We start from the raw sequence: 21,712 nt of genomic DNA, 5'->3' as shown, positions 1-21,712 counted from the left end.
CCCCCCCCAAAAAAAAAAAAGAAATTCATGAATAGCTGGTTTTTGGACATTCGGCCTCACAAAAATCGGAATAAAAAGTGACCAAAACATGCCACGTGCCCGAAAATGTTACCAATAACAACGTCAACTTGTCCCGCAAAAAACAAGACCTCACATGACTCTGTGGACCAAAATATGGAAAAATTATAGCTCTCAAAATGTGGTAATGCAAAAAATATTTATTTATAAGCGTCTTTCAGTGTGTGACGGCGGCCAATCATAAAAATCCGCTAAAAAACCCGCTATAAATAGTAAATCAAACCCCCTTCATCGCCCCCTTAGTTAGGGAAAAATTAAAAAATAAAAAAAAATGTAATTATTTCCATTTTCCCATTAGGGTTAGGGTTAGGGCTAGGGTTAGGGCTAGGGCTACAGTTAAGGTTGGGGCTAAAGTTAGGGTTAGGATTGGGGCTAAAGTTAGGGTTGGGGCTAAAGTTAGGGTTAGGATTACATTTACGGTTGGGAATAGGGTTGAGATTAGGGTTAGGGGTGTGTTTGGATTAGGGTTTCAGTTATAATTGGGGGGTTTCCACTGTTTAGGCACATCAGGGGCTCTCCAAACACGACATGGCGTCCGATCTCAATTCCAGCCAATTCTGCGTTGAAAAAGTAAAACAGTGCTCCTTCCCTTCCGAGCTCTGCCATGTGCCCAAACAGTGGTTCCCCCCACATATTGGGTATCAGCGTACTCAGGACAAATTGGACAACAACTTTTGTGGTTCAATTTCAACTGTTACCCTTGGAAAAATACAAAACTGGGGGCTAAAAAATAATTTTTGTGGAAAAAAAATATTTTTTTATTTTCACGGCTCTGCGTTTTAAACTGTAGTGAAACACCTGGGGTTTCAAAGTTCTCACAACACATCTAGATATGTTCCTTGGGGGGGCTCTAGTTTCCAATATGGGGTCACGTGTGGGGGGTTTCTACTGTTTAGGTACATTAGGGGCTCTGCAAACGCAATGTGACACCTGCAGACCATTCCATCTAAGTCTGCATTCCAAATGGCGCTACTTCCTTTCCGAGCTCTCCCATGCACCCAAACGGTGGTTCCCCCACATATGGGGTATCAGCGTACTCAGGACAAATTGGACAACAACTTTTGTGGTCCAATTTCTCCTGTTACCCTTGGGAAAATACAAAACTGGGGGCTAAAAAATAATTTTTGTGGGGAAAAAAATATATATATTTTCACGGCTCTGCGTTATAAACTGTAGTGAAACATTTGGGGGTTCAAAGCTCTCACAACACATCTAGATGAGTTCCTTAGGGGTCTACTTTCCAAAATGGTGTCACTTGTGGGGGGTTTCAATGTTTAGGCACATCAGGTGCTCTCCAAATGCAACATGGCGTCCCATCTCAATTCCAGTCAATTTTGCATTGAAAAGTCAAATGGCGCTCCTTCGCTTCCGAGCTCTGCCATGCGCCCAAACAGTGGTTTACCACCATATATGGGGTATCGGCGTACTCAGGACAAATTGTACAACAACTTTTGGGGTCCAATTTCTCCTGTTACCCTTCGTAAAATAAAACAAATTGGAGCGGAATAAATTTTTTGTGAAAAAAAATTAAATGTTAATTTTTATTTAAATATTCCAAAAATTCCTGTGAAACACCTGAAGGGTTAATAAACTTCTTGAATGCGGTTGTGAGCACCTTGAGGGGTGCAGTTTTTAGAATGGTGTCACACTTGGTTATTTTCTATCATATAGACCCCTCAAAATGACTTCAAATGAGATGTGGTCCCTAAAAAAAAATGGTGTTGTAAAAATGGGAAATTGCTGGTCAACTTTTAACCCTTATAACTCCCTAACAAAAAAAATTTTTGGTTCCAAAATTCTGCTGTTGTAAAGTAGACATGTAGGAAATGTTACTTATTAAGTATTTTGTGTGACATATCTTTGTGATTTAATTGCCTAAAAATTCAAAGTTGGAAAATTGCGAAATTTTCAAAATTTTCGCCAAATTTCCGTTTTTTTCACAAATAAACGCAGGAAATATCAAAGAAATTTTACCACTATCATGAAGTACAATATTCCACGAGAAAACATTGTCAGAATCACTGGTATCCGTTGAAGCGTTCCAAAGTTATAACCTCATAAAGGGACAGTGGTCAGAATTGTAACAATTGGCCCGGTCATTAACGTGCAAACCACCCTTGGGGGTAAAGGGGTTAATATATATGCAAACATTTCTACATTTGTTATTTTTTTCAGTCAACATGGGGTGCAGAGTGTACATGAATGAGAAAAAAAATGAACTTTTTTGAATTTACCAAATGGCTGCAATGAAACAAAGAATGAAAAATTTAAAAGGGGTCTGAATACTTTCATTACCCACTGTATCACTGTTACCATAAAGGGAGACAGGAAAATACAGAGAAAAATGATACTGCATGCTTATCCCAGGTGATACCAAATAGGACCTATGAATCCTTGAGATGTCCTTAAATTGCCTGGCAGCAGAGGTTGGCACCCTAGATAATGAAGTTATTGGTGCCCCTGCTCAGTGGTGGCTAGACACCAGGTATACTAGACATAGGTTTCAAGCTTCTGCCAGAGAGTTGGTCTTTGTCTAGTATAGGATCCCTTAGGAATATTTGATGTAACAGGGACTTACAGGGATATTTAGGGTCAGCTTCCATTGAGCGGGGGCGCCAAAAAACGTGTTATCTAGATAAACCAAAATTTAAATCTTTATTAAAAAAATGGAAATGTCAGTGTAATTTATGAAGGAAGCAGGAACTGCCAAAAATTTGTTGGAAGATGGACTTGGATACACCCTGTATTATACATAAAGGAGTGCCTCATACACATTCTGTTCAAATTGTCATGTAGTGATATTCCTAGACTCAAAGTTTATTCACCACGTTAGTGTTTCTCAACTCCAGTCCTCATTACGAACATTCACATAGTAACAGTTAGTTAGCTTTTAGTGGCCGTAACCATGGATGCCTAAGTTACTGAAATGCCCTGCACTTGAGATAAAAGGCTGGAAAAAAAAATCGTAACGCCATTTTTCAATCACCAGATTTCCCCGAAAAATGCACTGCAAAGCAATGAAAGTATCATATGTACCCTAAATTAGTATTAAGAAAAATATTATCTCAGGACAGCTCTTTCAATTGAAAAATCAAAAAGTTATGGGTGTCAGGAAAATGGCGAAAACAAATTTCAGAATTCTTTTTCACCACTAAAATAATAAAATGAACCAGTTTCTTATTGTTACAATCATACTGACCAGGAAAATCATGTTGCCAGATCATTATTTTTTTTTGCCATTTCTAGGACACTGTATTTAAAATGAACGTTGTCATTTTAAAACTACAACTCCCACAAAAAACAAACCCTCGTAGAGCTATAGCGTCAAAAAATGTGAAACAAAAAAAATTTAGCTTTTAGGAGAGTTGGAGGAAACAATGGAAGCACAATAGCGGAAAATGATCTAAGCGTTAATTTAAGATGGACTATGAACATAAAGATATGTAAAGACTACAAGCAGAAACCAGGAAATTAAGCAGAATGTGAACATTCAGTTCTGTATACGGGTAACCATCTGCTGTGATGTGCTTGATTTTAAGGATATTCTTTAAAAATAAACACACAAGATTTGGAATGTCACCAGGAACCTAGGAGGCAATGAGTTACACACAAGTTCATAGGAATTGCAGAAACATGTTTACATATAAATATAAGTTACCTTTGAAGTGTTTGCCAGAGCTGAATGAGGCCATCACAGGTACATCAGCAAACCAAATGAAGCCAACATTTTATAACTCTCTTAAGTCCTGGAAACAAAAGTGCAAAGACCAGCAGATTTTTCTTAGAATGTCACAATAAATTAATTCCACCAATATTCTTAATTTGCCAATTCTGTATGGAAGTTGCACAAATTCTTCCGGATGCTATTTTATTAATGTAATTTTCCACTTTGGAGACATTCACTTCTGGAGCATTTAAAGTGAACCTGTCACCAGGATTGGCTGATAAGGGATACACCCACCGCCATTCAGGGCTCATATACAGCATTCTATAATGCTGTATATCTGCCCCCAACCTGACCTGCAAGAGAAGAAAAATAACTTATTATACTCACCTGTGGGACAGTCCAGTCCAAGGGGCGTCGCAAGTCTCGGTCCGGCTCCTCCCATCTTCTTACAATCCCCGTCCTCCTGCTTGATTTGTGTGGATGACGCATCCCTTTGTCATCCACACAGTCTCGTCGGCACAGCACTCCTGAGCAGGTGTAATTCTCTGCGCTGTCGAGGGCAGAGCAAAGTACTACACTGCGCATGCACAGGGTCTCTTTGACATTTCCCTCCACCTACACACTGCCAGTACTTTGCTCTGCCCTCAACAGGGCAGAGAAGTGCGCCTGCACAGGAGCGTGGTGCAGAGGAGACGTGTCATCCACATGAAGGAAGCAGAAGGGCAGCATCAAAGAAGAAGGGAGGCGCCGAACCAAAAAAAGCGACACCTATCTGACCGCATCGCCCCGCAGGTGAGTATAATAAATGTTATTTTTCTACCCTTGCAGGTCGGGTTGGGGCAGATATACAGCATTATAGAATGCTGTAGATCAGCCCTGAAAGGGCTGTCAGGTACCCTTACAAATGTTCATTTACAACTAGTCATGGCCTCCTATAGAGTTTTGGGAACTAAGTCCTATCAATCTATAGACGTCATCCTTTTGAAGGGAATCTGTCACCCCATTTTTCGCCTACAAGCTAAGGCCACCGCCATCAGGGGCTTATCTACAGCATTTTGTAATGCTGTAGATAAGCCCCTGATGTAACCTGAAAGATAAGAAAAACAAGTTAGATTATACTCATCCCGATGCGGTTCGGTCGATGGGCGTCACGGTCCAGGTCCAGCGCCTCCCATCTTCATACGATGACGTCCTCTTCTTTGCTTCCTGTCGCGGCTCCTGCACAGGCGTACTTTGTCTGCCCTGTTGAAGGCAGAGCAAAGTACTGCAGTGCGCCGGGAAAGGTCAGAGAGGCCCGGGTCTGCGCACTGCAGTACTTTGCTCTGCCCTCAACAGGGCAGACAAAGTATGCCTGTGCAGGAGCCGCGACAGGAAGCAAAGAAGAGGACGTCATCGTATGAAGATGGGAGGCGCTGGACCCGGACCATGACGCCCATCGACCGAACCGCATCGGGATGAGTATAATCTAACTTGTTTTTCTTATCTTTCAGGTTACATCGGGGGCTTATCTACAGAATGCTGTAGATAAGCTCCTGATGGTGGTGGCCTTAGCTTATAGTCGAAAAATGGGGTGACATTCCTTTTAACAAGTGGTCCCAGGTGTCTGAAATAATATAATAATTTCAGCAAAGAATAGAATCTTGTTGATGCTATAAATCACCTAATGTAAGGATATAATAGTTTATCTTCTAGGCAGGAAGCATGCAGGAGACCCTGAGGGAACTTAATACTTACCAAACAGACCTAACTGTTGGGAATGTCTAATGGTCCATTTATACGGAATTTCTGACAGCACTAATATCCATCGATTGATAAACATTTACAAACCGGCAATCATTTAATAGAATATGGTTAACTATGTACACTCAGTATCAGATCATTCAGTGCGTACAGGCTACCGTTGTGATTATCACCTCGGGTCCTGTTCACACAGGACGATGTATAGCCGAGAACGATTATCTTTTGGACTGCACAAAAGTTCATTGCACAAAACATAATTTCACCAAATGAGCAAGCATTTTTTTTAAAGAGAATCTGTCACCAGGTTTTTGCTACCTCATCTGAGCGCAGCATAATGTAGCAAAAATACCTTGATTCCAGCGATATGCCACTTAGTTTTCTGGGTGCAGCAGCTGTGATACAATCAGAGTTTTTAGATGTAGCAGAGCTCATAAAGCATACCCAGCCCACACCATGGCTTTTTATGTACATTGTCTATTGATAGTAAGCTGCTAATCAGTGCTGGGAGCTAAGTTGGACCAGGCTCATGCGAGCTGTAGTCCGGGCAGTGATAGTCTCCTGCTGCTAAAACACTCATTGTGTTGAAACAGCATGCAGCCTAATAAATGACACATCACTGAAATTTGTGTCTCAGCCCCTACCTTATGCTGCCTTCAGGTTACTTGGCAAAAAACTGCTGACTAGTGATGGGCAAACCCGAACAGTAAAATTCGGGGTCCATACCGAACACCTAGTGTCCATGCATGAAGCCCAAACATGGACTTCTCCAGGAAGTACGTGATACTGTTTGGATTTGGCAGCGTGAACATCGTGTGTTTCCCACCCTGTCATCTGTGTGACAGCGTGAGAAACCCCGGCAACACTGATCGGCAGTCAGTTCGTTAAGTACTACTCTCATCATCCTACACTTGCTCTCGCTAATAGCAGCGAGATCAGGCTTGGCTCATGAGAGTATTCATCAGCCAGCGTCCTGGCAATAAATTAATTATTTAAAAAAAATTGCATGGGTTCCTGTCACGCACAGTGTGGGAAGACTAAGTGCAACACGAGGGGAAGAAAGCCCAAATGCTAGGGAAAGGGGGAGTGGAGACCCCTAGGTAGATCTAATAGCACCCTGCCTCCCCTACCGTCCCTATATTGGTTCCACACCAATCGCCGAGCAGGAACCTAAGCCCTGTATATCCCTAAAGCTAGGCCCTGAAGTGGGGGGAAATGAACACTGGTCAGTCCCCATTGAACACTAAAGAGAAGAAGGGAGACAAACAAGGGGAAGCAACTTAACTTGAGCAGACTCCAGAGAGATAACACCAAATGTCCTCCAACAGCACCAGAGAGGAAGAAAGCGTACTGCTTTACCTCCAAGCCTTCACTAGGGGAAAATGTAACTATCACCGGTGACACCCTGAAGCAGACTGAGAGTCTATAACACCCAGGTCCAGGTTTGTCAATTAGAGCCGGAGGGAGGTACCACTGGGTCCCAAAATCAGAAAGATTAAGAATGCAAGAATGCGTCTGCAATGCCAAATGCAGAGACATTCTGTGGCCAGATGCAGAGTGACTGTCTGTAGCGTCTGACACACCCATGACAGTCAGTTTCCCTGTATTTTGGTAACCAGCACAGGTAAAGCTGACAGCTGAAGGATGCAACCCCCAGCTGTCCTCTTTATATTGGCTGGTAATCAAAAATATAGGGGTCTCCACTCCGTTTTTGTAAATTATTTAAATAAATAATTTTCAGACACGTCCCCCATTATTTGCAACCATCTAATCTAAAGCAGACAGCTGGGGGCTGGTATTTTCAGACTGGGAAGGGGCCATGGATATTGGCCTTCCCCAGCCTAAAAATAAAAACCCTCAGTTGCCCCAGAATAGGCACATCTTTTAGATGCGCCAATTCTGGTGCTTTGCCTTGCTATTCCCACTTACCCTGGTGCAGTGGCAAGTGGGATATTTGTGGGATTGATGTCAGCTTTGTAATGTCAGCTGACATCAAGCCCACAGGTTAGTAATGAAGAGGTCTCTATAAGACGCCCACATTACTAACCCCATAGATATATTGTAAAAAATACACAGCCAGAATAAATTCCTTTAATTGAAAGACTCCTTTGTTTTAAATAAAAACTTCCCCCCATTTATTCACTAAAAATAAATGCCAGAATAAAGCATTTTAATGAAATAAAACACTAAACACAGTTTGCCATCTTTGTTGTACTCCTAATCCATGCAACGCCCTCGATCTCCTGTAATAAAAATAAAATAATAAACCAACAATATACCCATACCTGTCCGTAGTTGCGTCTCATGCCGTAATCCATGTCTAGGGGATATACAGTTTGCAACCAGGATCGGTGCTAAGATGCGACCGCCCCAGCTGCAAACTACTGGTGAATAAATGAGATGCTGGGAGCGGAGCTTCAGTGACTTGCGGTGTCGTCACTGAAGCTGCGCTCCTTCACAACCTGACCTGCCGTAACCTCTGGACCATGGGAAGATGAACTGGCATTTTCCCATGCTCCAGAGTTCAGTGCAGTTCAGGCTGTGAGGGAGCGCAGCTTCAGTGAGGGCACCGCTAGTCACTGAAGCTCCTCTCCCAGCATCTCATTCATTCATCAGTAGTTTGCAGCTGGGACGGTCGCATCTTAGCACCGCTCCTGGTTGCAAACTGTATATCCCCTAGACATGGATTATGGCGTGGGACACAACTATGGACAGGTATGGGTATATTGTTGGTTTATTATTTTATTTTTATTACAGGAGATCGAGGGCGTTGCATGGATTAGGAGTACAACAAAGATGGCAAACTGTGTTTAGTGTTTTATTTCATTAAAATGCTTTATTCTGGCTGTGTCTTTATTTCACACGTAACAACTATAGGATTAGTAATGGATAGGTGTCTTATTGACACCTCTCCATTACTAAGGCGGCTTGATGTCCTTACAATACAAAGGTGACATTAACCCCCAAACTATTACCCCACTTGCTACCGCTAAAGGGCAAGTGGGAAGAGCGAGGCTAAGTGCCGGAATTGGCGCATCTTAGAGATGCGCCTTTTCTGGGGCGGCTGAGTGCTGATGTTTTTAGTCGGGGGTCCAATATCCATGGTCCCTTCCTAGGCTATTAATATCAGCCCGGAACTGAGCCGTTGCTGGTTATTAATTATGGGGGAACCCCACATCATTTTTTCTGGTCCCCCATTTTAATAGCCAGTAAAGCCTAAGTATACAGCTGTGAGCTGATATTGACAGCCTGGGAAGCTTCATAGGTATTACCCCTTTCCCAGGCTATAAACATCTGCCCCCAGTCACTGGCTTTCCCTCTGGTGGTTTTGAAAATTGCGTGGGAGCCCACGCCATTTTTTCCCCCAAAATGAATCTTTTATAAATTACATACATGTCCCCTAATTTGCACACACAAATACTAATTGTATTAGTCACTGACATCTATATATAAAACTATTCTGCATGGATTTACTGTATGTAAACCATGTCTCCTATCCTGTTGGCTCCTGCATTGATTTTACAGAAGCCGACAAATGAATTACCTGCTAATTTTCTATGTACCTCACTATGAAATTATATTTTATAAAAATATATAATATATGGTACATATATACAGCTCTGGCAAAAATTAAGAGACCACTGCACAGTTTTATAAAAATCAACTTCTCTACATCTCTGATAGCCATTCCATTCCAGTGTCTGTTGAATTCCAACCAGAGTACACCTCATTCTACTTAATGTGCTTCTGATTAGGTGATCACCTGAATCAAATCTTATTTAACGAAGGAAAGTATAAAATCCCTGCTGTGGTGTTCACAATCCTCTTGCAATAGGACAAGCTGGATGGCAAAACAAGTGCTAGTAATATCCCAAAAGTTATAGGAATAAAAAAATAACTTTAACAATACCAAAGAGGTTGAAAAGAAAAGTCTTGAGTGAGGAAAAGAAGGGCTCAATTCTGGCTTTACTAGCAGAGGGATACAGTGAGCGTCATCATGTTGCCTCCATCCTTAAAATTTCTAAGACGGCAGTCCATTACATCAAGATCAAGCAGCAGACATTGGGGACAACAATGCTACAGACTGGCAGAGGGCAAAAACAACTCTCCACTGACCGAGATTACCATCATCTTATTCGAATGTCACTCAGCAACCACAGCAAATGGCAGCTGGGGTGAAGTGCATGGCAAGAACAGTTCGTAACAGGCTCCTAAAGGCAGGGCTCAAGTCATGTAAAGCTAGAAAAAAGCCTTTCATCAATGAGAAGCAAAGGAGAGCCAGGCTAAAGTTTGCCAAAGACCATAAGGATTGGACCATAGAATACTGGAGTTAGGTAATCTTTTCTGATGAGTAGAATTTTCAGCTTTGAACAACACCTGGTCGTCTAATGTTTAGAAAGAGACCTGGAGAGGAGTACAAGCCACAGTGTCTTGCACCCACTGTGAAATTTGGTGGAGGATCGGTGATCTGGGGATGCTTCAGCAAGGCTGCAATTGGGCAGGTTACTCTTTGCGAAGGATGTATGAATCAAGCCGCATATAAGGTTATCCTGGAAAAACAGTTGATTCTTTCTGCTCAGGCAATGTTCCCCAACTCTGAGGACTGGTTTTTGCAGCAGGACAATGCACCATGCCACACAGCTAGGTCAATCAATGTGTGGATGAAGGACCAACACATCAAATCCCTGTCATGGCACAGGCAGACCAGGCAGACGCCTGGGGCCCCCACCTATAAAGGGGGCCGCCTGCATCTGCAGCCCCTGTATGAAGTGCCCAGAGGGTGTTCAGCAGCGAATAATGCTGTGCATTGCTCTGTAGTCCCAGAGCGTCTCTCCCAACCCCCCCTTGAGACCCCCTCAGTGCAATGATTTACTCACTGTGGTCCAGGAGCTCTGTGCTGATTGCTGTAGGATCAGGTTTCACAGTCACATACAGTAGCCATCAGCATGGGCTCTGACCACAGTCACTAAATCACTGCTTTTAATCTGACAGGGCGACCTCCTGTCACTACTGTCTGGATGACACAAGACAGGAATATTGTCTGCTGAATCAGGGCATTTATTATATTGAAATAAATGAATTCCCATGTGAAATAATAAGGGTAAACCATACACATATATAGTACAGGTGTGCATAGGAATCAGCGTTTTTGGTGCATTTTTTTTGCAGCCAAAACCTGCTCTCTTGGCAGTAAAAACACTGCTTTCAAAGCACCCATTTTTTAGGGTATGTGCAGAGGATCCGGAAATGACAGCCCTTTGGACGCAGTGGACATATGCTGCATCCAAAGTGCTGCCATGTTTTGAACACAGGTGATTCCGCATGTGTTCATTGAACCGTGTGGAATCACCGCGTCCTATACATTGCACGGGTGAGATTTCTCTTGTGGAGACTCGCATCTATGCCAGATAAATTGGCATGCTGGGGTCTGGAGAGATGCGCCGCATGTCCGTCTCTGCGGGTGAGGTGCCGTTGTCAGTGCACGCATAGTAGAGATGGAATTTCTTGAAATCCCCTCCACTATACTGTAACATTTGGCCGCTGCGGGTTGGACGCTGTACAAGTACACAGCAGCCGACCCGCAGCGTTTACTGATTGTGGGCACACACCCTTAGAGCTTTTGCGGTTTGTTTGTTTTTTACAGTATGCATTTTGTCTACAGTACATGTTTAACAAAGTTAGTTTTATTCACCAAAAACGCAGTGAAAAACAACGTTGCAACATTTGCAGCATTTTTTAAACTTTTTCATTGCTTTCTACGGGTGAAAAAAATTGCTGAAAGCGACATGCTGCAGATTTAAAAAAGGCTGCAGTTGTGAAATTCAGTCAGGAGAAAATAAAAGGGTGTGCAGGTGCAGCGCCCCAGACTCCTGGTCGTTGCAGTAATGTCGTTCTTCCACCAGGGGGAGTGATGTTACATCTGAGGGCAATAAAGGAGATCACTTTACCAGGTATCACAAACCACACAACACACTTCACACTCCAGTCCACCAGGGGGAGCTATGCTCCTATCTATTAGGGCACTCTTCACAAATAGGTAAAACTGGTGGGCTGGATAGAAAGTTAGGCAGAAGCTGACTGGGCTTCACCCAGGCAGCACCCTGTCGGGCAGCCAGAGGGGTCCCTGATAGGGGTGGGATCCTGTCAGAGGCCTAGACAGGAGGCCACGGAGCTGCGCCTGCCCCACGTGCGGCAGCATCCTAAGGAAGGACACGAAAGAGAACTGTATTGTATAGAGGAATCCAGAAGGAGTTCTGCCCTGCAAAAGGCTGCCTCCTTTCTGAGGCGCAGAATCCGGTAGCTGGAACACCGAGGGAGTCACCGTCTCCATGCCTTGCTCCAGAGACCGGCAGGACAGTTAATTCCACGTTAGCTGCCCGACCCATACCCAGGAGGCACAGTGGCAACTTGTGGGGGCCGGGGCGTGATAGAGTCCCTGTAAAAAGCCTCAGGCCACCAGTAATACGGGTTTGTCCTATCCATTCCATCAGGGGGACAGAGAGAAAGAGAAATAACATCTAAAACACTAACATCAGTTGTGAGGACCTTACCGAGAAGCTCAGCAGGGAGGTCCTACAACACCCAGGCGCTAGAGGAAGGCTACTGATTTCCACCTCGATAAGGGGACTCTGGATTTGCCTTGAGACCGGCCGGACTCTGCCTACCCTGTGGTCGGTACCCTGGACTGTGGATGCTGAAGCCTTCAGTAAAGGTAAAGAGACTGCAACCTTGTGTCCTCGTTCTTCACTGCGCCTCACACCATTCACCATCTACACTCTGGGAAGCCCTGGGGATACACTTCACCTGTGGGAAGGTATACCATCTAGCTGCCATAACATCACCCCAGCAGACCCCTCACAGCAGCATCGGTCACCCTGACCGAATACCACAGGTGGCGTCATGAACATTATCCCTTTAAAGACCTTTCCCCTATTTACAATGGACGTCCCTAGGGCCACAGACCGGGTCAGCCACCGTGACATCCCCCTTGAGAACCGAAGGGCCCGGTACCGAGTACCCCACGGTCCTATGGGGGCGCTCCACAGGAGATTTCTGAAAATCTCAGTTTTTGCTTGTGATGTAAAATGCTGTAAACTTCTTATTTGCAGAAGAAAAAGATGCAAAACATTCAGCATATGAACATGTCGAAAAGCTGCTTTTCAACGTGCCAGCAAAACATATGAGATTACCGAAATCTCCTGCGGGCGCTTGTTTGTTTTCTGACTGGATTTCAGAACTGTAGCGCTTAAATCTGTAGCGTGTCACTTCTTTCAGTATGTTTTCACCTGTAGAAAGCAATGAAAGAATAAAAAAGCTGCAGATATTGCAATAGCATTTTTCACTGCAATTTTTTAAGTGGTTTTGGTGAATTAAACTATTAGGTCTCGTTCACATGTTCAGTATTTCACATCAGTATTTGTAATGCAGAAACAGCAGTGGAACAATGAGGCTATGTGCACACGTTGCGGAATCTGCCGTGGATTCCTAAAAATCTGCAGGTAAAACGCCCTACGTTTTACCTGCAGATTTACGGCAGAATTACCACGGTTTTTGTGCGGTTTTCAACAGCGTTTTTACACCTGCGGATTCCTATTATGGAGCAGATATAAAATGCTGCGGAATCTGCACAAAGAATTGACATGCTGCACAAAATACAATGCAGCGTTTCCGCGCGGTATTTTCCGCAGCATGTGTACGGCGGATTTTGTTTTCCATATGTTTACATGGTGCTGTACAACGCATGGAAAACTGCGGCAGATCCACAGCAAAATCTGCAGCGTGTGCACATACCCTGAGAAACACGTCACCACTTCTGTATTTATCACCCTCCTGATTTTGGCTTACACATACTGATGTGAAATACTGACCAACTACTGATCGTATGAATGTGGTCTTAAGCATACTGTAGACAAAGCAAACATCCTCACTCCAAAAAAAGCTGAAAAAAGTATGAAGAACACCACAAAACAAGCTGAAAAACAGGTGTTTTGAACGCAACATTTTTACTGCTAATAGAAAAGGTTACTGAAACAAATGCTGCATGTGAACATAGACATAGCGTTTCAGAGTAAGACTCTCTGGTGTTACATAGGACTGCATGTGATATATACTAAATTATCTGTACTCAGAGAGTTATCACTGTATTATCTGTGGTGTTAAAAAAAAAATTAAGAGGGGGTTGGGGGCAACTCTTTGTCTTGGGGCTTGGGCCCCCAATCTTTTCTGACCCTAGCAATGTCCCTGCATACAGCTAATAGTGACAGACCTGTTGGCCGATATAAGGCCCCTAAATATGGGGGCCACAGTGTGAGCACTGGCTCCAGGCCCCTCCACCAACTGTATCCACATCCTGCTAATGTATGTATGTATGTATGTATGTAATGTAACCTAAATGTTTGTGTGATTTTACAATGTTACCATTTGGGGCCCCACTTTAAATTTTTGCCTAGGGCCCACTTTGTCTAAAACCGGCCCTGATGGCCAGCCCAATCTCCAGACCTGAACCCCATTAAAAACCTCTGGAAGGTAATCAAGCGGAAGATGGATAGTCACAAGCCATCAAACAAAGAAGAACTGCTTAAATTTTTGTACCAGGAGTGGCATAAGGTCACTCAAAAGCAGTGTGAAAGACTGGTGGAAAGCATGCCAAGACACATGAAAGCTGTGATTAAAAATCATGGTTATTCCATAAAATATTGATTTCTGAACTCTTAAAACATTAGTACGGTACTGTTGATTCTAAATGATTATTAACTTGTTTCCTTAGCATTTTTTGAAGTCTGCAAGCACCTCATTTTTTTTGTTCTTTTGACCATTTCTCATTTTCTGAAAATAAATACAAAACTTAGTGTTTGGAAATTCGAAGACATGCTGTCAGTAGTTTATGGAATAAAAGAGCAATTTACATTTTAGGGTATGTGTCCACGTTCAGGAAACGCTGCGTTTTTGACGCAGCGCTGAGCCGCAGTGTCAAAAACGCAGCGTCCAGATGTTACAGCATAGTGGAGGGGATTTCATGAAATCCCGTCTCCACTGAGCATTAAAAAACGCATGCATTTTTCCCGCAAAAACGCACATGCGGTGCGTTTTTTCAGAATGCAGCATGTTGCTACAATGAGCAAAACACGCAGGAACACCGCATGTGACCTGCCAGTGACCTCAGGTGCATTTTTGGTCAGGATATTACCTGCATAAAATCCTGACCAAAGCCTGAAGCAAACCTGAACGTGGACACATACCCTTACTCAAAAATATACCTATAAAGAAATAAGTCAGACAAATTGAAAATTTTGCAGTGGTCTCTTAATTTTTGCCAGAGCTGCATATATATGTATATTATATATATATATATATATATATATATATATATATATATATATATATATATAGTGCCTAAAAGTAGTATTCAACCCCCTGCAGATTTAGCAGGTTTAATAAGATGCAAATAAGTTAGAGCCTTCAAACTTCAAACAAGAGCAGGATTTATTAACAGATGCATAAATCTTACAAACCAAAATGTTTTGTTGCTCAGTTAAATTTTTATAAATTTTAAACATAAAAGTGTGGGTCAATTATTATTCAACCCCTAGGTTTAATATTTTGTGGAATAACCTTTGTTTGCAATTACAGCTAATAATCGTCTTTTATAAGACCTGATCAGGCCGGCACAGGTCTCTGGAGTTATCTTGGCCCACTCCTCCATGCAGATCTTCTCCAAGTTATCTAGGTTCTTTGGGTGTCTCATGTGGACTTTAATCTTGAGCTCCTTCCACAAGTTTTCAATTGTGTTAAGGTCAGGAGACTGACTAGGCCACTGCAACACCTTGATTTTTTGCCTCTTGAACCAGGCCTTGGTTTTCTTGGCTGTGTGCTTTGGGTCGTTGTCTTGTTAGAAGATGAAATGATGACCCATCTTAAGATCCTTGATGGAGGAGCAGAGGTTCTTGGCCAAAATCTCCAGGTAGGCCGTGCTATCCATCTTCCCATGGATGCGGACAAGATGGCCAGGCCCCTTGGCTGAGAAACAGCCCCACAGCATGATGCTGCCACCACCATGCTTGACTGTAGGGATGGTATTCTTGGGGTTGTATGCAGTGCCATCCAGTCTCCAAACGTCACGTGTGTGGTTGGCACCAAAGATCTCGATCTTGGTCTCATCAGACCAGAGAACCTTGAACCAGTCAGTCTCAGAGTCCTCCAAGTGATCATGAGCAAACTGTAGACGAGCCTTGACATGACGCTTTGAAAGTAAAGGTACCTTACGGGCTCGTCTGGAACGGAGACCATTGCGGTGGAGTACGTTACTTATGGTATTGACTGAAACCAATGTCCCCACTGCCATGAGATCTTCCCGGAGCTCCTTCCTTGTTGTCCTTGGGTTAGCCTTGACTCTTCGGACAAGCCTTGCCTCGGCACCGGAGGAAACTTTCAAAGGCTGTCGAGGCCGTGGAAGGCTAACAGTAGTTCCATAAGCCTTCCACTTACGGATGATGCTCCCAACAGTGGAGACAGGTAGGCCCAACTTCTTGGAAAGGGTTTTGTACCCCTTGCCAGTCTTGTGACCCTCCAGGATCTTGTCTCTGATGGCCTTGGAATGCTCCTTTGTCTTTCCCATGTTGACCATGTTTGAGTGCTGTTCACAAGTTTGGGGAGGGTCTTAAATAGTCAGAAAAGGCGGGAAAAAGAGATAATTAATCCAAACATGTGAAGCTCATTGTTCTTTGTGCCTGAACTACCTACTTCTTAATACTTTAGGGGAACCAAACAGAATTCTGGTGGGTTGAGGGGTTGAATAATAAATGACCCTCTGAAAAGACTTTTCACAATTAAAAAAAAAAATAAACAAAGAAATAACATTCTTTTTTGCTGAAGTGCATTTCACACTTCCAGGCTGATCCACAGTCCAAATGTCACAATGCCAAGTTAATTCCAAATGTGCAAACCTGCTAAATCTGCAGGGGGTTGAATACTACTTGTAGGCACTGTGTGTATAAGAATATATATATATATATATATATATATATATATATATATATATATATATATATTCTATCTTTTCTATTATAACCTGTCAGTGTGATTTTACAGTAGCCGCATATGAATTACTGGCTTTTCAAAGGACACCGGTGCTTAAAAAACAAAAATTGCACAGCACTTAGCATGGTACAATTGCTGTGCGATTTTTATTTTTTTTCCTCGCACCCATTTACTTCTATTGCGGGATGCGATCTGTTGTCTGATTACAATCGCAGCATGCTGCGATTTTTTTTTTCCAGCCCGATCGTGATCCGATCCGAGCTGGAAAGAAAAAACTCAGATGAGCACACCATCGTAGATTAACATTGGTCCGAATTCAATCCGATTTTTTATCGGATTGAATTCGTCTGATTTCATCGCAAGTGGGCATGAGCCCTAAGGTAGGATATTCACTGTAAGAGAATGTGGACAGCAAGTCTTTTACGTTTATAATATTTTTTTATAATAATATGATAGTATTAATTTTCTTTAATGTTTCAATACAAAATTTCTTGTTTTTTTTCTCATTATCTCCAGAGTGGGAAGACGACCAATTATGTGGTTCACAAGTTCATGCCAGTTTATATTCGGTGTTGCAGTGGCATTTACTTTCAACTACTACAGCTTTGTCATTGTCCGTTTTTTCTTGGCCATGGTTTGTTTATATTTTATTATATTCTATGTTACAGTACTGTATAAAATTCTGATAAAAAAAAAGTTTTTTGCAGACTGAAACATTTTAAACAATGTATATTTTGATTGTGATAAAATTATTTCTAATTATATAAAACAATCCATCACAATGTATATTTATATATTTTTTTATCCTAGAACGCAATGAGTGATGTATGAAAGGTTGGTGCAAATCTCAATTTACAAGCAATCAGATTTTTGCAGGATACACATCACAGTGCTTTTTTTTTATCATCAATGGGTCAGAAATTGTAAGGCTCATTTTAACTGATCATAATGTACCATAAGTGTTTCAAAGCATAAGAGCTGTTGTAAAAAAACCATACACACATAGTTACATAGGTTGAAAAAAGACCTAGGTCCATTAAGTTCAACCTTTCTACGTCCGTTAAACATTTTGTCACTAAATTGACTATAACCCACAATGTTCTGTGTACTGAGGAAATCATCCAGCCCTTTTTTTGAAAGCTGTTATAGTGTCTACCACTACTACCTCCTGTGGTAGGGCATTCCACAGTCTGACTGATCTAACTGTAAAGAATCCTTTCCTATTTAGCTGTCGGAATCTCCTTTCTTCCACCCTTAGGGCAGTCCCACACGTCCAGACAATTCCGGTACCGGAAAAAAACGGTACCGGAATTATCCGTGTCCGTGTGCCCCTGCGTTTCTGTGGCACATCAGTGTGGCACACGTGTGCCTCCCGTGTGCCCACTGGGTACCACACTCACCGTGCAGGAGACAGCGCTAAAGTTTAGCGCTGTCCCCTGCATCGTGCTGAAACCGCGATTCATATCTACTGTGCAGCAGCGTTTGCTGTAAAAAAGATATGAATAATCCATTTTTTTAGTGGTATTTCGTGTTTAAAATAAAGCTCCATGTCCCCACCCCCTGTGCGCCCCCCCGCTGTTCTGAAAATACTCACCCGGCTCCCTCGTTGGCTGTTGCTGCTTCCTGCCCTGGCCGCACCTTCTACTGTATGCGGTCACGTGGGGCCGCCGATTACAGTCATGAATATGCAGCCCCACCTCCCATAGGGGTGGAGCCGCATATTAATTACTGTAAATGAGCGGCCCCACGTGACCGCATACAGTAGAAGGTGCGGCCAGGACAGGAAGCAGCGACAGTCAACGAGGGAGCCGGGTGAGTATTTTCAGAAAAGCGGGGGGGCGCACAGGGGGTGGGGACATGGAGCTTTATTTTAAACACAAAATACCACTAAAAAAATGGATTATTCATATCTTCTTTACAGCAAACGCTGCTGCCCAGAAGATATGAATCGCGGCTTCAGCACCATGTGGGAGGGACAGCGCTTACTGGAGCGCTGTCTCCTGCACGGCACACGGAGAACGTCCGTGTGCGGTACGTGTTTTACACGGACCCATTGACTTTAATGGGTCCGTGTAATACATGCGCTCCCACGAACACTGACATGTCTCCGTGTTTGGCACACGGAGACACGGTCCGCAAAAAATCAATGACATCTGCACAGATGCATTGATTTTAATGTGTCTACGTGTGTCAGTGGCTCTGGTACGTGAGGAAACTGTCACCTCGCGTACCGGAGCCACTGACGTGTGAAACCGGCCTTAAAGAGTGCCCGCTAGTGTTTAACCCCTTTCTGCCATCAGACGGAGTAGTACGTCCGATGGCAGAACCCCCGCTTTGATGTGGGCTCTGGCGGTGAGCCCGCATCAAAGCCGGGACATGTCAGCTGTTTTGAACAGCTGACATGTGCCTGCAATAGGCGCGGGTGGAATCGCGATCCGCCCGCACCTATTAACCAGTTAAATACCGCTGTCAAACTCTGACAGTGGCATTTAACAAGTGTATCCGGACGGAAATGCGTGCACCGGTGGAGGCTATTGAAGCATGCCGAAAAAAAAATGTTTTGGAAACTTTGAAAAAAAAACACAAATAAATAAAAGTTTAAATCACCTCCATTCACTCCATTCAAAATAAAACAATAGGAAAAAAAATCAAACCATCACATATTTGGTATCGCCGCGTTCAGAATCGCCCGATCAATAAAAAAAAGGATTACCCTGATCGCTAAACAGCGTAGCAAGAAAAAAAGTAAAAATGCCAGAATTAAGTTTTTTTGATCGCCGCGACATTGCATTATAATGCAATAACGGGCGATCAAAGTAACGTATCTGCACCAAAATGGTGTCATTAAAAACGTCAGTGCAGCACGCAAAATGTAAGCCCTCACCCAACCACAGATCACGAAAAAAAGGAGACGCTTCGGGTAACAGAAAATTGGCCAAATTTTTATTTTTATTTTAGATATGCAAATTGCCTCTTCTGAGAAAAAGAGGACTTAACTCTATAGCGCCACCTGTTGGAAGTAGCGATCCTACAAGTCACAATCAACCCTCTAACGAGTCGTGCAATATGACTTAGGATAAAAGCCAAATCAGTATCTCAATTCGCAGACACGGTGTTTCGGGCTGTTGGCCCTCGTCAGTGCGAAGCGCTTCGCACTGACGAGGGCCAACAGCCCGAAACACCGTGTCTGCGAATTGAGATACTGATTTGGCTTTTATCCTAAGTCATATTGCACGACTCGTTAGAGGGTTGATTGTGACTTGTAGGATCGCTACTTCCAACAGGTGGCGCTATAGAGTTAAGTCCTCTTTTTCTCAGAAGAGGCAATTTGCATATTATATTTCCCAGAGGAGCATTGCATGGCGAATAAGCCTCCTTACCTTGACAAGCCAGAGATGGTATGTCACTCTCCATAAGGAGAAACGATACCCCTTAGACCCCAGTCCAGAGCCTCTCACCTAGCCAAATCAGTTCTCATGCTTCGCACTGACGAGGGCCAACAGCCCGAAACACAGTGTCTGCGAATTGAGATACTGATTTGGAGAAACGATACCCCTTAGACCCTATTTTTATTTTAGAAAAGTTTGGAATATTTTTCACCACTTAGATAAAAAAGAACCTAGACATGTTTGGTGTCTATGAACTTGTAATGACGTGGAGAATCATAATTGCAGGTCAGTTTTAGTATTTAGTGAACCTAGCAAAAAAGCCAAACAAAAAACAGGTGTGGGATTGCACTTTTTTTGCAATTTTACCACACTTGGAATTTTTTTCCCATTTTCTAGTACAAGACATGGTGAAACCAATGGCGTCGTTCAAAAATACAACTAGTCCCGCAAAAAATAAGCCCTCATGTGGCCATATTGACAGAAAAATAAAAAAAAGTTATGGCTCTGGGAAGGAGGGGAGCAAAAAACGAAAACGCAAAAACGAAAACGGGCTACGCCTTGAAAGGGTTAACCAGTAGTAAATAGTAGCTGATGCAATCTACTATATAATCGTCTAATTCTGTCTGTTTGTATCTAATGGAAATCCCGTGTCACTGATTGGTCGTGGGCGGCTGGCGCGACCAATCAGCGACAGGCGCAGTCCGGCCACAAATTGACGTGGGATTTGAACCACGCTTCGCTGATTGGTCGCGGCCGGCCGTGTGCAAGAAATCAGTGATATTGGTGTGGGATTTAAACACCGCTTCGCTGATTGGTCGCGCCTGGCCGGCAGCAACCAATCAGCGACAGGCACAGTCCGGCGCGGGATTTGAACCATGCTTCGCTAATGATAATGTATATATTTTACCCCTAAAATCCTGTGTATTCATTGCATTATTGTTAAATCCTCATTAATAAACTACATACATATTCTGGAATACCCTATGCATTAGAAGCGGGCCACCATCTAGTATTTACAATAATTAGCATTTGTCCAACACTTTCGTCGAGCCAGATTTCCATGATGCCCACCGCATTGTAATCTGTGGCTGACACAAGAGTCTATAAAAATCATTCATTTTGTTTGCAAGGCTTCTTGCATTTGCAAGCAGACTATTACACATTTATTACTCCTACTTGTATACTCCTCCATCCATCTGACATTACATTAAACTTGATTTGGGTGGGATAGACCAACGATCTGATGTAGCAAGATAAAGGAAAATAGTCAGCTTACCCAACTGAGGCCAGGTATCTGAGGCACAGACAGGTCGGCAGTTCAGCAGGAGTATCAATGTGTGTTTTTTACCTCATTTGTAGCAGTGATATAGGATTGCTTAAATTCAATCAGCTGTTTCATACAGGAAATGGTATATAAGGTTGAGGGGTAGGACAATATGGGATGCAATGACTAAAGACCTTGGGGTCTGAAACACGTCTGCCAGTGTGAACTCCCCCTATAGGGTTAGTGGCTAAATATTTTCAATAAACAATCATTTTATGGGATTTCTGGAGCTGGACCCTTTTTCTTCACGCAACGATCTGATGTGTATTGGTATTGGGCCTCCCGACACTTTCAGGACAGATTATTTCCAGGAAGATCCATTGGGATCAGGAAATTATGATACTTTTACTGATACTTTGGTCTTACGACAATGGCCTCCATGAAAGTAATTTAGATTGTATAACTCAAAAGTTGTAGAGCTGTAATACTCTCAAATTAATATTCAGACAAATGACATTGTGTGATTTGAATAAACCCTTA

General features: G+C 43.0%; 1 protein-coding gene across 2 annotated transcripts in view; it reads left to right on the top strand.

The window, feature by feature from the left end:
* Positions 1–21,712, top strand: part of SLC22A16 (solute carrier family 22 member 16) — a 154,686-nt gene that overhangs the window by 65,884 nt on the left and 67,090 nt on the right. For both annotated transcript variants that reach the window (XM_077289460.1, XM_077289461.1), the window contains exon 3: positions 17,036–17,153. In XM_077289460.1, coding sequence (XP_077145575.1) covers positions 17,036–17,153 — 118 coding nt within the window. The remainder of the gene's footprint in view (positions 1–17,035; positions 17,154–21,712) is intronic.

The sequence above is a fragment of the Ranitomeya variabilis genome, chromosome 2 (genome assembly GCF_051348905.1).
Source record: "Ranitomeya variabilis isolate aRanVar5 chromosome 2, aRanVar5.hap1, whole genome shotgun sequence".
Classification (NCBI taxonomy): domain Eukaryota; kingdom Metazoa; phylum Chordata; class Amphibia; order Anura; family Dendrobatidae; genus Ranitomeya; species Ranitomeya variabilis.
Note: the sequence above shows the minus strand (reverse complement) of the source record. Positions and strands in the feature narration are given on the sequence as shown.